This window comes from Gorilla gorilla, chromosome 20 (genome assembly GCF_029281585.2).
Source record: "Gorilla gorilla gorilla isolate KB3781 chromosome 20, NHGRI_mGorGor1-v2.1_pri, whole genome shotgun sequence".
NCBI classification, from domain to species: Eukaryota; Metazoa; Chordata; class Mammalia; order Primates; family Hominidae; genus Gorilla; species Gorilla gorilla.
Window position 1 is genome coordinate 7,028,050 of NC_073244.2, and position 15,478 is coordinate 7,043,527.

The following is a 15,478-nucleotide window of genomic DNA, read 5'->3' on the forward strand; positions in this document are numbered from 1 at the left end:
CCCACCAGCCTCTGGAAAGAGGCGGGCCCCACCCGCTCCCACGCTGGCCCCGCCCTGTGCCAGCCGGTCCTGTGGGTGGCCCTGCCTGGCCGGGTGCCGAATCTGCAGTGTTTTTGGCACCTCCGTGGGCACCTAGGCTTCTGGGTTGGCCCCAGATGGAATGGGGTGGGCCCAGGAGGGGGCGGCTCCCTGGCACTGCCCCGTTGGGCCTGCCTCTTCTCCTTTCCGTAACCCTGGGGGGGGCAACACTGGCTCCAGGTGGTGTGCGGACGGCGGGGGCTGGGGTCTCCTGACCTCCTCCCCTCCTTGGGACAGGGCCCTGTGCAGTGGGGTAGGCAGGGAATTCCAGGGGGGTGAGTGGGGAGGGTGGGCCTGCCTGTGTCACTGGAGCTGGGATGGTGACAGAGAGGCCGCCCCGGGCCTGTCAGCACGGACGGGCAGCTCACTCCCACGTCATGGCACTATGCGGGTGACTTGCCACAGCTGCACTTGAGGCGAGGTGCCGTTGGGGGCCTTGCAACTCTGAGGCTGCCGGTCAGCAGATCAGGTATTCTGGAACAGCCCAGGGTCCCCTGCCTGGCTCCCCCTCCACTTGGGCCTCGGGACACGAGTGACCAGGCCCCCACTTCTCCAGGAATCCGCAGCCCAGGGAAGGTTGTGCCAGCCACCAGGCCACAGGAGCAGCCTCTGCCCAGGTCCCCCCCTGCCCCCCCCGCCCCCAGTTCCAGCCCCAGGTCTTCAAGTTCCTGCCAGGCCACCAGAACCCTATAAATAAGACCAAGGGCACAGCTGGGACTTAGCAGGGGCCCAGCGGGAGGAACTGCTCACTCCGGGGACCCCCCTGCCCCCACCACCAGGGAGGGTGTGAACCTTGGAGTCAGGCCTCAGGACACCCGAGACACCTGACACCCGGAGGGAACAGCCCGTGCTGGCTGGATGCGTCCGGGAGCAGGAGGCAGCCAGGGTGGGGCCGGGAACCAGGCGGTCAAGGCCCTTCAGTGAGGGCAGCCCCTGGCTTAGTGAGGCAGAACAGAGCACAGGGTTTGTCCCCATCACACCCAGGAACAACCCACTCAACCATGGGGACGCCGAGTATGGGAAATGGTGGGGAAGCATTTTAGCATGTTTATTCATTTAGACTGGCTCTGGGCATCTCGTCCCCAAAGGGCCACACAGTGGCCCCTGTGAAGCCCAGCATGTCCCTACAACCCGTGTCCCATTCCAGTCCCGACCAGACTGAGGTGACGGTGTCCATTCCACTCCCGACCAGACTGAGGTGACGGTGTCCAGGTGGCAGAGCCACACAAGAGAGGCAAGAGGCAGGGAGGGAGGTGGGGGCTGCTGGCCACTCACAGGGGACCCCAGTGTCCGGCTTGGGCTGCTCATTTGGCACCAGCCCACAGCTCCCTCCGCCACATTTGTTCTCACTGGAAGCAGAATGAGCCTGGCCCTGTAGTTCCCACCTGGGGCCCCAGCCCTTCATCCAAGCCCCATTCATCGGCCCTGCCCCTCCTCCCTGCAACCGGGTCCAGTTCACTAAGCTCCCAGAACTGCTCAAGCCATTCCCACTTCCTGGACCATCGTTTTTTTTTTTTTTTTTTTTGAGATGGGGTTTCGCTCTTATTGCCCAGGCTGGAGTGCAGTGGCACAATCTCAGCTCACCACAACCTCCGTCTCCCGGGTTCAAGCAATGCTCCCGCCTCAGCCTCCCAAGTAGCTGAGATTACAGGCGCACACCACCACGCCTGGCTAATTTTTGTATTTTTAGTAGAGACAGGGTTTCACCATGTTGATCAGGCTGGTCTCGAACTCCTGACCTCGTGATCCGCCCGCCTCGGCCTCCCAAAGTGCCAGGACTACAGGCATGAGCCACCGCGCCCGGCCTTTTTTTTTTTTTTTTTTTTTTTTTTTTGAGACAGAATCTCGTTTTGTCGCTCAGGCTGGAGTGCCCTGGCACGATCTGGGTTTATTGTAACCTCCGCCTCCCGGGTTCAAGCGATTCTCCTGCCTCAGCCTCCTGAGTAGCTGGGACTACAGACACATGCCACCATGCCCAGCTAATTTTTGTATTTTTAGTAGAGACAGGGTTTCACCATGTTGGCCAGGCTGGTCTCAATCTCTTGACCTTGTGATCCGCCCGCCTCGGCCTCCCAAAGTGCTGGGATTACAGGCGTGAGCCACCGCGCCTAGCCGCATCATCTTTTTTATGTGACAAACTCCTAGTCATTCCTCAAACCGCAGCCCCCGTGACCCCCTTCCAAGGGTTATCCCAGCCTCTCCCTCTCTGGCCTAGCCCTGACCCTTCGGGGCTGGGTGTGCCTGTCAAGGTGGGGGCCACAGCTGCCGGGAGCATGGGTGGCAGCCGGAAGGAGACCTGGGGAGGAGCGCAGCCCTGGGAGGGGCGCCCATGGCCAGGGTGGGGGTGGAGGTGGTCAGGCCAGATAAAGGGAGGGGCCAGATAAGTTGGACAGGAGGTGCTCCCGTAGGGATGGGGTCCCCTTCTCTAAATAGAGGGGCAGGACGGGGCCCACCTCAAGCAGGGCCATCCTCAAAAAGCCGACAGGGAAGGGTAAGATGCACACCACATTCGTGTCTCATTGGCTGTGGCCTCAGTTTCTTCATCTGTAAAACGGGGTAATGCCCACCCCAAAGGCTGGGAACCAGTGCATGTCCTGCATTAATGGGGGGTGATGGCCCCAGAGTGATCCTGCTGCATCCCCTCACCACACTCCCACCCACCCTGGAGAAACTGAGGCTTGGAGAGGCCAGTTACCTCCCGGGGTCACAGCATAGCCGGCTGGTGACTGGCTGGGCACAAGGCAGGCCTGGCACTGGCTAATCGCTCCATAAATGCTCTCTGAGGTCACCATTGACAGATGCAGGAGGCCAGGGCTGGCCAGGGCACCCCCACTCCACGGCAGGTGACTCCAGCCTGTTTTCCTGGACGACAGCCGCTGACTCAGGCCCCTCTTCCCGTCCCCCCCACGCGGGCGCCCCCAGGCGGAAGCACCGGGCCTGGGGCGACAGGAAGGGGGCGGGGCAGCGAGTCGCGCTGTACACCCCAAAACCCTGTCCCGGTGACGATTCGGGGTGCATCTCAGCCCGCGGCGAGGCAGGCCGAGACCCTTGGCTCGGGGCATTCAAGGGGAGTCCCCCCATGAACTGCGCCAAGCCTGGGTACCGGGTGGCCCAGCCGTCAAGGCGCCCCAGGGCCAGGGCCGGCAGGCAGGGGCGGGGGCCAGTCTGCGTCACCGCCCGCCCGGCCCCCCGCCCCCCTGCCCGCCCTAACTCCACCCCGAGGGAAGGCGGCGCGGATAAAGGCTGAGGGCCGCCCGCTTGGCCCAGACCGGCCCGGCCAGCGCGCATTCGGCCCCGGACGAAGGTACTCGCAGCACTTGGAGCGCAGAACCGGCCGCGCCCGGTGAGTGTGGAGGGGGCGACCTGCGGGCCGAGGAAGGGTCCCCACTCTAGATGGCTCAGGATGCCCGCACTTTTCTTTGTTCTTGGGACAGGAGGGATCGGGGAGCCTCCGGTCCTGGGAAGCCCCCCGGGGTGCGGGGTGGGAGGGGCTCCGCGCAGCCAGCGCCGCCCTGGCCGGACCTCAGCCCCCGCCCCGCCCCCCGGGGCACTCCCCCTTCACCGCGGGTGACCTTGAACTGGTTGCCGTTCCGCCCTCCGTTTCCCAGCCACACGGTCCCAGTCTCCCGACTACAGTCTTTCGTCCCCGATCGGGGTTCCTCCCCCGCGCGCAGCCCAGTCGTCTTCCTCCCCTGCCAGGGGCAGCGCGGCGCCCCCTCCCCGGGATTCCGGGCGGCGCTCCCAGGCGGGCCCGGCAGAGGGCGAGCCCGAGCTGCTGACTCACCGCATCCCCGAGCGCGCGCGGGCGCAGCCGGGGACGCCGCGTCACGTCACGGCTCGAGCGGGCGCGCCTCGGGGAAACGGGTTCTGCCCGCGGCCGGCGGGTGGGCGCGCGGGGCCCCCGGCAGCAGCCACCCGGCCACGTCACCGAGGTGCGGGCGCCACGCCCCGGCCACAACTCCGCCCCCACGCACCACGCCCTCCCCGGGGCCGCGGCCCTAGCCTCACCGTCGCCCGCCCGCCCCGGGACCCCGGCCACGAGGCGCGGACTTCGCGCTCCCGCTTCCGCTCGCGGCTTTTCCCGGACGGACGCGGCGGGGTGGCCCCACGACTTCCTGCCCCTCCCGGCGCCGGGAACAATGGCCCGCGCCCCCTCCCGCTCCCGGCCGCTCCCCTGGGATCGCGAGGGGTACCAGACCCGTCTGCAGGCCAGGGTCCCGCGCCCCCCGGGGCGCGCCCGCCCTTTGTTGCGGGCTCCGGGCGCTTATGAATGGCTGCGGGCGCGGGCGGGGCGGGGGCGGGCGCGGAGAGGCGCCAGCCCCGCCCCCGCTGCGCTCCCCTTGGTCGCCTGGGTCCTGGGGGCGGGGCGAGGGGGCGGGCCCGGCTGCCACGTGGGGCGGTGCCGCGGCGGCTCTCATAGGCCCGGGCTCGCGGCCGACTGGGCGCTCGGCGCGCGGCGATTGGCCGGCGCGGGGCCGGCGGAGTAAGTAGTGAATGGGAGGGGGCGGCGGCCCCGCCCCCTGGAACGTTGATACATTATAACTTTTTTTTCTTGTTACTTTCACCCCCAGATCCTCCGAGCGGCGGCGACGGCTGTTGCTAAGGGAGGGGACGCGCGAGGAAGCGCGACCCGGGCGGCAGACGGCACCCAGCGCCACCAGCCGAGCGGCGCCCCCTCCCCAGGACCCTTCCCCGCGCCGCGTCCCGGTCGCGCCCGCCGCCCTCTGAAGGAGAAGCAAGTGCCGTCCCCACCCCCGGAAGGCGCCCCCAGGAGCCGGAGCGACCTCGGAGCGCCACTCGGATTTTGGATTTCGGTCTCGCATTCCGCGGCCGGGACTTTCTCGAGGAGGACGCGCGCTGCTCCGCGCCCCCGAGTGCCCGGAGGACCCGGCATCCGGGGAGCCTCTCGCCCGTCCCGGAGGCGCGGCGAGGATTGGCGGCGCCCGCCGCCCCCAGCCCCCCAGCGCGCGCCGGGGATGGAGCCGCAGCCCGGCGGCGCCCGGAGCTGCCGGCGCGGGGCCCCCGGCGGCGCCTGCGAGCTGGGCCCAGCGGCCGAGGCGGCGCCCATGAGCCTGGCCATCCACAGCACCACGGGCACCCGCTACGACCTGGCCGTGCCGCCCGACGAGACGGTGGAGGGGCTTCGCAAGCGGTTGTCCCAGCGCCTCAAAGTGCCCAAGGAGCGCCTGGCTCTTCTCCACAAAGACACGTAGGTACCGCGCGCCCCCGGCCGGCCGCCCCCTCGGGCCCCGGCCCCCGGGCGGGAACAAAGAGCGCGCCGCGCGGGGAAGGCAGGGGGCGGCCAGACCGGGGGCGGGGGCGCGCCGCGCGCTCTCGGGCGCCCTCTGCTCGGCCTCGCCTGCCTCGGCCCCCTCCCCCGCCCGGGGTCGCCGCACAAAGGCGGCTGCGAGGGCGTCCCGGGCCGGGCTTCGGCGGCCCCCCTTGGGGGCGGGCAGGAATCCCAGGGCGTTGCGGGGGTCCCGGCTGCGGGTGTGGGGGCCGCCGCCGCCACCGCCCCCACCGCCCCCTCCCGCCTGCGTCCGCGCCGGCTTCCGCATCTGCTCAGCGGCCTCCTCTGCGTCTGGCTGTCTCCCCCCACTTGCGTCTCCCCCCCTTTGTTCTCGCCTCCGAGCGCTCCCCGCAGCCTCCCCTCCCCCCTGGTATTTAAATCGCCTGCAGGCCCGGAGCCCTCCCCCCGCGGGCCTCCGGGGACACGCAGTGTCCATCCCAGTGGAGGGGCCCATCGGGGGAGGGGCGGAGGGGGAGGGTCTCCTTTGTCTGCGCGGCGGCGGCCGCCTGCGCCGGGGAGGGAGGAGGAGGGGGAGCCCGGCCCGGCGCAACCCCCAGGGCCTCTCCTCGGGCCGAAGCCCGTGGTTCCTACAAAGAGGAGCCAGGACTAGAATTAGGGAATTGGAGGCAGGGGCTGCCCTGGGGGCGCGGGGGAAGGTGGCATAGAGCACACTGGGGCCCAGAGGAGGAGAAAGTGCCTGGTTGGGGTGCAGAGGGGGTGCCAGAGTCCAGGGCGGGGGTTCCACCGGAGGGAAGGGGTCCGAATCGCCAGGATGGGGCTCCCAGCACCAGACGGAGACCTCTCTGCACGCGCTTAGGGCCCTGGATCTGGAAGCCGGGAAGGGGTGGGGGTGGGAACTTATCCGTCTCTCCCCACACAAGCACAGCCCTCCCCCGCGGCCTCTGCTTCCGCGTCCCTGTGTCGTCTCCGCGGAGTCTCATGCTCTTCCTTCCTCCCCCCAGCCGGCTCAGTTCGGGGAAGCTGCAGGAGTTCGGCGTGGGTGATGGCAGCAAGCTGACCTTGGTACCCACCGTGGAAGCGGGCCTCATGGTAAATGGCCATGGGGCTGCGTGCCCCCAGAGGCCCCCGCACACAGGCAGTAGCCCCTCCCTCGGCACCTGTCCGCACACACACTACCTGGGGCCCCCACCCCGCCAGCCAGCAGGGCCCTCTCCACCCCATGTTCCAGCCCATGATTCCGACCCCACACTCAGGCCCCTCTCCTGCCTCTCTTTGTAGTCTCAGGCCTCAAGGCCGGAACAGTCCGTGATGCAAGCCCTCGAGAGTCTCACGGAGACGCAGGTAAGACCTCGCCAGCCCCTTCCTAACAGGGCAGCCCTGGGGGCAGGGTGCCTTGGCCCTGGGGGCAGGGTGCCTTGGCCACCGACGGGGCCTGGGGGTTGTCTGTGCTCCCTGGAGGCTGGGGGAGGGGAGGGGATGCACCACCCCGCCTGGGTGCCAGCCTGGCCTGGCCTCCCCACCTCCTCTCCCCCAAGATTCACCACCTGACCCGGAGGGCTTTCTCTCCCACGGTGGCTGTCCTGGGGGAAGGGGGCCTGGCTTTCACAAGACTGCCTGCAGGATGACCTTGGCCTATGGGGACTCATCCCCGCTCACACCCCGGCCTGCATCCCCAGCCCTCTCCGCCCCCACCGAGGAGCCCCCTCCAGCCTCTGTGGCTTCCCCAGAGCGAGTTTCTCCTTTTTTACATTTCTGCTGGGGGCTGGGGGCGGCGGCCTGGGTGACACTCCTTCCGCCTTCCGTGACCCCCATCGTGAGAGGGTGGGGATCTCGTCACCCTTCCCTCCTCTCTCTGGCCTTTGTTCTCTACCCCGAAAGGGAAGGGGGCGGGGGTGCCCAGCCCTGGGGCCAGCGAGGCCTAGACAGGATGTTAGGAAAATATTTAGTAAGCGGCCAGGAGGGAGGCTGGGGCTGGCCCTCACCCGGTTCCCTGTTTTGCTGCGGACTTTTTTTTTTTTTTTCTCCTTCTTTCCTCATTTTCTTGGCTGCGGCCAAGCCTTCCTCAGACAAGGGCCCTGGCCACCTCCCAGGAGGGTGACACAGGCCTCAGCAATCCGCCCGCTGCCAGGGTGGGGGACGCAGGCTGCCACCCGCCCCAGCAAGGGGTGGCCGGCTTCCCGGGCCTCCCTGGCCCCGAGGCCCGCACCCCCTTCCGCTTTCCCAGCGGCATGTAGAGTCCTGCCCTTTCCCTACATCGCGGGGGCAGGGCGGGGGCCGGGAGCTGGGTGGTCTGCCATGGGGGTGGCCACAGCAACAGCAGCAGTGGCGTGGGGGCAGAGCCGGGGTCCCGAGCCAGGATGGGGGCTGCAGGTGATTTCCTGGGGCGAGTGTGAGCAGAGCTCCCCGCCGCTGGGGGGCTGCGGTTGGCAGGGGGCCCAGGGCGTGTTGGCTTCACACCCTCCTCCCTGGGCGCCTGCGTCAGGAAGGAGCTGGGTTGGGGGGGGCTGGGGGGGGTGCTGGGCGGAGACACTGGGCTCCCCAGGGTTGCTTCCCTGCCTGGCACCGAGTCATGCCCGCCCATTAGCCCTCCCCAGGGAGGAAGTTGCAGGGCGGGTGGTGGTGGGGACTCCAGCTGCTCTCGGGAAGCCACCCCGGGCCCTTCCTGCAAAGGCTGTCTTGGGGCAGGGGGGTAGGGGGCCGGGCAGGCTGGGCCGCAGGGTGGGGGCTTCACCCTGCCCTCCTCCCTGCCTCCCTCCCCATGGGCCCCAAGCAGAGAAGGTTACGCCAGCTACTGCCAGTGGAGAGGAGAGCCGGGAGGGAGAGCTGGGAGGCGGTCGCTTCTGAGTCATCCCAGCCTATGTCACTTCTCAGAAACCTCCGCCACCCCCCACCATCCCGGCCCCTGGGGAGAGCAGGGCTCTGGCCCATACCCAGAGCAGGGGGCTTGGCGAGGACAGGGTGAGATTCAACCCACACCCACCCTGAACTGGGGCAGATTGAGGGTTTCTGTGCTTGGAGCAGGTTGTGCCCTCCGGGACTCCAGCCCCAGGGCGGTCAGGGCCCCTTCCTGCAGCCTTGCCGCAGCCCCCTAGGTCTCCGCCCCGCCCAGGACAGATAAATATTTATCTTGAGAAAGCAAAGGTTAGGACAGAAGAATTCGTCCAGGAATTCCACCCACTTGCTGGCCCTGGTGACTTAGCTGGGAGGGGGCCTGAGGTGGAGCCCCTCCCGTATCCACAGGCAGAGAGGATCTAGGGGCCCATGAGGGTGGGGGAAAGGCAAAGTGAAGGTTGTTTGAGGTCAGTGACTGCCAGCTGGGCCCCGCCCCCTCTGGCCTCAGTTTCCCCTTGCAAGACCGACCTAGTTGGCCAGGGAGGGGCAGGCCCCCGTCTGACCCGCCTCTGTCCCCACAGCCCCCAGCGGCGCCCGGGCCGGGCCGGGCTGGCGGAGGAGGCTTCCGGAAATACAGATTCATTTTATTTAAGCGTCCGTGGCACCGACAGGGACCCCAGAGCCCAGAGAGGGGCGGCGAGAGGCCCCAGGTCACAGCGCGGGGGGACTGGGCCGGGCTGGGCTGGGGGCGCCGCAAGCTGGGGCTCCCAGCTGACGGACCGCTCTCCTTGCAGGTCAGTGACTTCCTGTCGGGCCGTTCGCCACTGACACTGGCCTTGCGTGTGGGCGACCACATGATGTTCGTGCAGCTGCAGCTCGCGGCCCAGCACGCTCCACTGCAACACCGCCATGTGCTGGCCGCCGCAGCCGCCGCCGCTGCTGCGCGGGGGGACCCCAGCATAGCCTCCCCCGTGTCCTCGCCCCGCCGGCCGGTGTCCAGTGCCGCCCGAGTCCCCCCGGTGCCCACCAGCCCGTCCCCTGCATCTCCCTCGCCCATCACAGCCGGCTCCTTCCGGTCCCACGCAGCCTCCACCACCTGCCCAGAGGTGAGCCTGGGGAAGGGAAGGGTGACCCTTGGCCCACCAAAGGGTGGGCCGTCCTGGGGAGGTCTTGGGGAGGACAAGGACTCTTAGTCCCAGGTGAGTCCCTTGTATTAAGGGCTATCCTGTGACCTCGGGCTGGTGGGTGATCCCCCAGCCTAGATTGGTGGGGTATTTCTATATCCTGAGTTGATGGTCATCGCCTGACATGACCTGGACTAGTAGATGATCTCTTGATCTTTGACTCATGGGTCATCTTTGTGTCCTGGGTTGGTTGTGACCTCGTGACCCTGGGCTAGTTTATCTCTAAACCCTGTGTTGACAGGTCATCTCCTGACCTGGGCTGGTGGGTGATCTCTGGTCCCTGGGTTGCTGGTGATCCCCTGATCCTGGACCCCGTGCTCATGTGCCCCTTCCTCCCATCAGCAGATGGACTGCTCCCCCACGGCCAGCAGCAGTGCCAGTCCTGGTGCCAGCACCACGTCTACCCCAGGGGCCAGCCCTGCCCCCCGCTCCCGAAAACCCGGCGCCGTCATCGAGAGCTTTGTGAATCACGCCCCGGGGGTCTTCTCAGGGACCTTCTCTGGTAGGTGTCACAGCACACGCGTGAGCTCACGTGTGTCCCGTGACCCTGTGCATCTGGGGCCTACATCCACCCAGAGGCGACTCCACACATTCTGGGCATACACAGGCTGTGTCCGTCTGCTCACTTCACATGTCCCCCAGGAATCCCCCACACACACGCCTGGCCCTGCCCGGGAGGCCGCGGGTCACCAGGCGCCTGCATACTGGGGACGTGTCCCGCTCCCGCCCCGTGGTCCCTCGTGCACATCAGCCCACATGTCCACGCCGTTGCCTGAGCTCATGAGCTCACACCCGTGGACGCCCGTCCTGGACATGCGGGACTGTGCCTGTGCCGGGCACTCACGGCCACCTCTGCCCGCAGGCACGCTACACCCCAACTGCCAAGACAGCAGCGGGCGGCCGCGGCGTGACATCGGCACCATCCTGCAGATCCTGAACGACCTCCTGAGCGCCACCCGGCACTACCAGGGCATGCCCCCTTCGCTGGCCCAGCTCCGCTGCCACGCCCAGTGCTCCCCGGCCTCGCCGGCCCCTGACCTGGCCCCCAGAACTACCTCCTGCGAGAAGCTCACCGCCGCCCCATCAGCCTCCCTGCTGCAGGGCCAGAGCCAGATCCGCATGTGCAAGCCCCCGGGTGAGTGGCCACCCTCGGGGGTCCTGCCTTCCCCGCCCCCCCGGGCTTCTCAAGGCCCCTCTGTGTGAGCTGGTGGGCTCAGGAGCAGCTGACCTGCCCAGGGGCTGGGGGGGATGGCAGCTGCCGTGGCCACTGCTCTGCTCCAGCCCGGAGAGAAGGCAGCATGTGTGTCAGGGCACAAAGTGTCCTTGTGTGCTCCCGGGGGGCCACAGGCCCACTTCCTCCTGCCCCCCCCCCCGCCCGGGGCATCATCTCCAGATGGCATTTGGTGCCTCTGTGAATGGCCAAGTCAGGCCTGGCAGGCCGAGGCGGGGCCAGAGCCCACCCCTAAGCATTTCAGTGACTTGGAAAAGCAGCGAACACAACCCCCCCGCCAGCCTGGCCCCAGCTACTCCCAGACGGCAGGTTACTCCCTCCAGAGTCTCACTGGAAGATGGCTACTGTACTGCCCTTGGGCTCCGCACCCATCGCGGGGGCTCCTCCCAGCTCAGTTTAAAAGTGGGAAACTGGCTGGGCGCGGTGGCTCACGCCTGTAATCGCAGCACTTTGGGAGGCCGAGGAGGGCGGATCATGAGGTCAGGAGATTGAGACCATCCTGGCTAACACGGTGAAAATTAGCCGGGCGTGGTGGCGGGCACCTGTAGTCCCAGCTACTCGGGAGGCTGAGACAGGAGAATGGCATGAACCCGGAGGCGGAGCTTGCAGTGAGCCCAGATTGCACCACTGCACTCCAGCCTGGGCAACAGAGCGAGACGCCATCTCAAAAAAAAAAAAAAAACCAAGGTACAACCCCCCAAGTATCTCCCCTCGGATCACAGAAGTGGCCAAGCCCCTTCCATGTAGGACTCCGGGAAGAATGAGGCAGGACAGTCCTGACCTCCCCAGCTCATGGTTGAGCTGGAGAATTAGGTGCCAGCTGCGTAGCTGGGACTCCAGGCAAACACCAACATGCCCAGCTAATTTTGTAATTTTTGTAGAGGAGGGGTCTCGCTCTGTGGCTCACGCCTGTCTCGAACTCCTGAAGTTGCCCAGGCCTGTCTCGAACTCCTGAGCTCAAGCGATTCTCCTGCCTCGGCCTCCCAAAGTGCTGAGATTACAGGCGTGAACCACTGTGCCCGGCATGGTGGATGTCCTTGACCGTTTCCTTTGCTGACCTCCCTCCAGGGAGGGCAGGACTGGGTCTGACCTCAGGGGCATTTGCTGGGGTCTGGGGTGATCCTCTACGTTCAGCAGGTGGAGGCTTTGGGAGTCACAGGCCACTACCTCCTTTGCAGGGGACCGGCTTCGGCAGACAGAAAACCGCGCCACGCGCTGCAAGGTGGAACGGCTGCAGCTGCTTCTGCAGCAGAAACGGCTCCGTAGAAAGGCCCGGCGGGACGCGCGGGGTCCGTACCACTGGTCACCCAGCCGCAAGGCCGGCCGCAGCGACAGCAGTAGCAGCGGGGGCGGCGGCAGCCCCAGCGAGGCCTCCGGCTTGGGCCTCGACTTCGAGGACTCCGTGTGGAAGCCAGAAGTCAACCCTGACATCAAGTCAGAGTTCGTGGTGGCTTAGGATCTTCGGATCGGCCACCCTCGCCCCTCGCACCCCAGCCCAGGGCGGCGGGGACTCCGAGAGCCCCGGAGAGAGCGTGGCCCAGCCCTGGAGGGCAGGCGGCCACTCCCCCAGCCAGAAGCCTTTTTTTCTTTTCTTCTTTTTTATTATTTTTTTCTTTTTTAAAAAAGTTCTGACCGTGGTTTCCTGGACTCTTCATGGGCTTTGCTTCCTACCTCCTTCACCTTTCACTCCTAACCTCCTCTTCCTCCTCCTCCTCCTCCTCTGTCTCCTTTCACCTCTGCGCCGGGTCGGTCCTCCCTGCCAACCTTCCCCAGCTCCAATATGTAGCAGTCTCTCTGGATGGCGGAGAGTGAAGGAGACGGAGAAACCCGCCCCATCCCTTCCGCCGCCTCCTTTCCCCCCGACCCTATTCAGGTTTTAAGTCAAAAATGTCGATATGTCATTATGCACTTTACAGATGAGGGGAGGGGCCGCAGCGCGCAGAACCCACCCCACCCCCCAGTGCAGACTTCGGGGTCTCCACCCCAGGCCAGCAGCGCCCACTGGGCTACAGCAAGCCAACAGGTCACAGAAGCCAACGAGGGGACTGTTTCTCTTCCACTCCTATCCTCTTTTCTTGGTCTTTTTTTGCATTTTCCTTCATTTCTTTAACAAGGAGAGCAAAGCCGTTTTAGCAGAGAGGATGGGGCTGGGGTCCACATGGGGTTTGGGTGCAGGGGCATGGCACCCTTTCCTGTCGGGAAGGGAGAGGGGAACTACCCCCCCAGCCTGCCTTCCGCCCCGCCCCAGCCGGCGGACTGTGCTGTTTCCTCCGCCCCCACCCCTGTGTTTTGTGACCTCCTGCCTGAGTTTGGGGTATTTATAGACTATTAATTTTCTGACTGAGCCAATAGTGGTTGGGGAACTCTTGAAAAAGGGGAGAGAATGGCTGCGTGCTGGGGAGTTCCCCCCTCCGAGCCCCCCTTCCCGGCCCAACCTGAGGGATGTGGATTTGGGACTGTCTGGGGGCCCCTCCCGCAGCCAGGATGGGAGGGGGTGCTGAGCTGTGAATCCCCTGGGCAGGGGGCAACAACTCCGTGTAGCATTAACCCCCGTGGCAGGGGTCCGCTGCTGGTTTAATTTGGACCCCCCGCCCCTCAGTGCCCCTGCCCTAGGGGTGTCTGTCTCCAGAGGGGAGAGACAAATCCCCTACTGGGGCCATTTCAATGGGGTAGTTTTTGGATTTTTTTCCCCACTCACTTCTTATTTTTTAATGATAATGCAGATGTCTGGACCCTTCCTCACCCCACCTGTCGGTCTTGTCCTGGCTCTGCCTGTCCCCACCCCCGTTGTTCTCGTAGGTGAACCCCAGGTCCTCAACTCCCCCCTTTTATATGTTGAAAGTTAATGGTTTCAGATGTGAACATCACGTGTTATAACTGTAGCTCTGTAAATTTTTTTGTGGGAGGGTGGGCAGGGAGGGGTCCCAGAGGGTAGAGCTCAAGGATTTTGGGTTTTGTTTTGTTTTCGTTTTTCCAAAAAAAAAGAAAAAAAAATAGAAAAAAAAGGAGAAAAAGGGGCGGGTTTGTTTTTTGAAGAACTGTCTTGGATACCTATTTAAATGTGTGTTCTGTTTTGTTTTTTAACGATTTTTAAATAACGTCTGTGCCTCCACGGGTTGAGGGTGGAACCTCCAGGCAGGAACCGGCTCGCCACCCTCTGCCCGGTAAGGGCTGCCCAAGAAAGCATTACCCGCCCTCGGGGGGTCGGGCTGTGGGGGTCCCGGCACCTGGCGTGAGTTTCATGTATGAAAACATAAAATTGAAAAAAAAAAAAAAAATACACGAGCACCGTGATTTCAAGTAATAAACAGAAAATGAAACACACATTGACTCCCGCCTGCTCGCCTAGTGGGGGGATCTGGCCTTGGTTGGGAGGGTTCCTGGGGTGGGATGTCAGCTCAGGGAGTCAGAGGGACTGACCTGGGTCCCAAGGCCCCGAAGAGGGGGTGGGGCAGGGGTCAGGGCCCTGAGAATTTCCCACGCTCCTTCCCCGGCTGCCGGGTGGGCAGGAAGCAGCCAGGGTGTGGGAGGGAGGAGCCCAGCCACTTCCTGGTACCCAAGGCCGGAAGTCCCTTAGGGTGTGGGGCGAGGGCCTGCCTGCCTGCTTCGTGGCCTGGGCAGGACCCTGGCCCCCTCAGGACCTGCCAGTATGGGGGAGACGCGACCACCAGCTCTCCCCAGCCACAGGAGTCGGAGACTCCCACTCTGCCACACCCACCCACTCCCCTTCCCGGAGTCTCACATCTGTGTGGCTTGCTGCAGGGAGATCACCAGGCCGACTGGGAGGACCCAGGACTCCGCAGGGTACCTTAGGCTGGCAGGTGATACAGGCCTGGCTTGACCCAGCCCTGGGGGGCCTCTCTGGCCACACCTCCTGACGTTCCAGCCCTTCCCAGACCTGGCCTTCAGCTCCAAACCTCCCGGCCTTTGCCCCTGTCTAGGAACACCCCTGGTCCGGCTGTCCCTTGCTGTCTGGGAACTTCCCCAGCCTGCACCTTCCACCCCTGTCCACCCCGTCCCGCAGACCCCACCCTTCCCTCTCTCTGTCCCTAGCCTGGAGCTCCCCGTGAGCCTCACCAGGACTGAGTCCTCTCTGGGGTCCCACCTCCACCCATGTCCGGGCTGGGCAGAGATGAGGCAATAACACTATTTCATGTCTTTTTTAAAATTTTTTAACCTGTATTTCCTCAGGTAACAGGAGTTGCCTAAGAGAAGTAATTGGGCTCCCATTTTATAGATGGGAGAACAGAGGCCCAAAGAGGAACATCACTTGGCCCAGAGGATTTGGGGTGTTTGTTCAATGATGTGACCTCCACCCCTTATCCCATCTCTAGGGGCCCCAGTACCGGGAGCCCCCAGGGGAAGGGGCACAGGTTCAGGGAGTGGCCTGGGAGCACCTTCCTGAGACCCCTCTGCCCCTCCCAACGCCCAGTCAACCCCAAATCATCGCACGCCCACGGCAGGAAGGCGGATGCCCAGTCAGGCGGCACCCCCGCCCCCCGCCCCGTCCCTGGTGCGGATGTCCCCTCGGGGCTCAGGGTGGGGGTGCGGGTCACCGACGCCCGGCCTGGGGTCAGGGAGAGGGCCCCAGGGCGCCACCGCCCCCTCGCTGGGCGGGGTGGGAAGGAGGAAGGAGGATGTTGTCTGAAGCACCTGCTGAATCACACGGGCTGTGTCTGTAGCCTGCAGGGTGGGGGGCGCGTCCCCTGCACTCCAGGACCCGCCCCTCGGGATGCCGACCCCCACCCCAGCCTGGGGATCCCAGGGGTCAAGGCTGTGCCCTGGGGGCGTGGGGTGGGGTATGGAGCTCCAGGCTCAGAGCCCTGGCCTGGTAGGGTCAGCCCAACCAGGGGAGCAGCGGGCGTAGGGGCGGCAGGCGGAGGCCAAGTGTGCGTAGGGAGG

The 15,478-nt window shown here is 65.4% G+C and overlaps 1 protein-coding gene across 6 annotated transcripts; it reads left to right on the forward strand.

Moving 5' to 3' along the window:
• The first annotated feature begins 3,311 nt into the window (after positions 1 to 3,311).
• MIDN (midnolin) lies at positions 3,312 to 13,900 on the forward strand. Of its 6 annotated transcripts, none has more exons than XM_019015208.4 (9): positions 3,312 to 3,421; positions 4,650 to 5,287; positions 6,331 to 6,418; positions 6,608 to 6,670; positions 8,743 to 8,871; positions 8,956 to 9,267; positions 9,688 to 9,847; positions 10,208 to 10,480; positions 11,755 to 13,900. In XM_019015208.4, the coding sequence occupies exons 2-9, from the start codon at positions 5,055 to 5,057 to the stop codon at positions 12,030 to 12,032; spliced, it is 1,536 nt and encodes a 511-aa protein (XP_018870753.1). In that variant the 5' UTR covers positions 3,312 to 3,421; positions 4,650 to 5,054; the 3' UTR covers positions 12,033 to 13,900. The 6 variants fall into 6 exon arrangements, with proteins under 6 accessions (XP_018870753.1, XP_018870754.1, XP_018870755.1 ...); XM_019015209.4 differs by having other exon boundaries at positions 9,691 to 9,847; XM_063701911.1 differs by lacking the exon at positions 3,312 to 3,421 and adding an exon at positions 4,540 to 4,561.
• Positions 13,901 to 15,478: the final 1,578 nt, after the last annotated feature.

What these genes read in the sequence shown, in the direction of transcription:
- MIDN (XM_019015208.4), top strand. Translation starts at nt 5,055, where the DNA reads ATGGAGCCGCAGCCCGGCGGCGCCCGGAGCTGCCGGCGCGGGGCCCCC. An exon ending in GCTCTTCTCCACAAAGACAC is followed by an intron (nt 5,288 to 6,330) that starts GTAGGTACCGCG and finishes TCCTCCCCCCAG; the next exon opens with CCGGCTCAGTTCGGGGAAGC. An exon ending in CCTCCACCACCTGCCCAGAG is followed by an intron (nt 9,268 to 9,687) that starts GTGAGCCTGGGG and finishes TCCTCCCATCAG; the next exon opens with CAGATGGACTGCTCCCCCAC.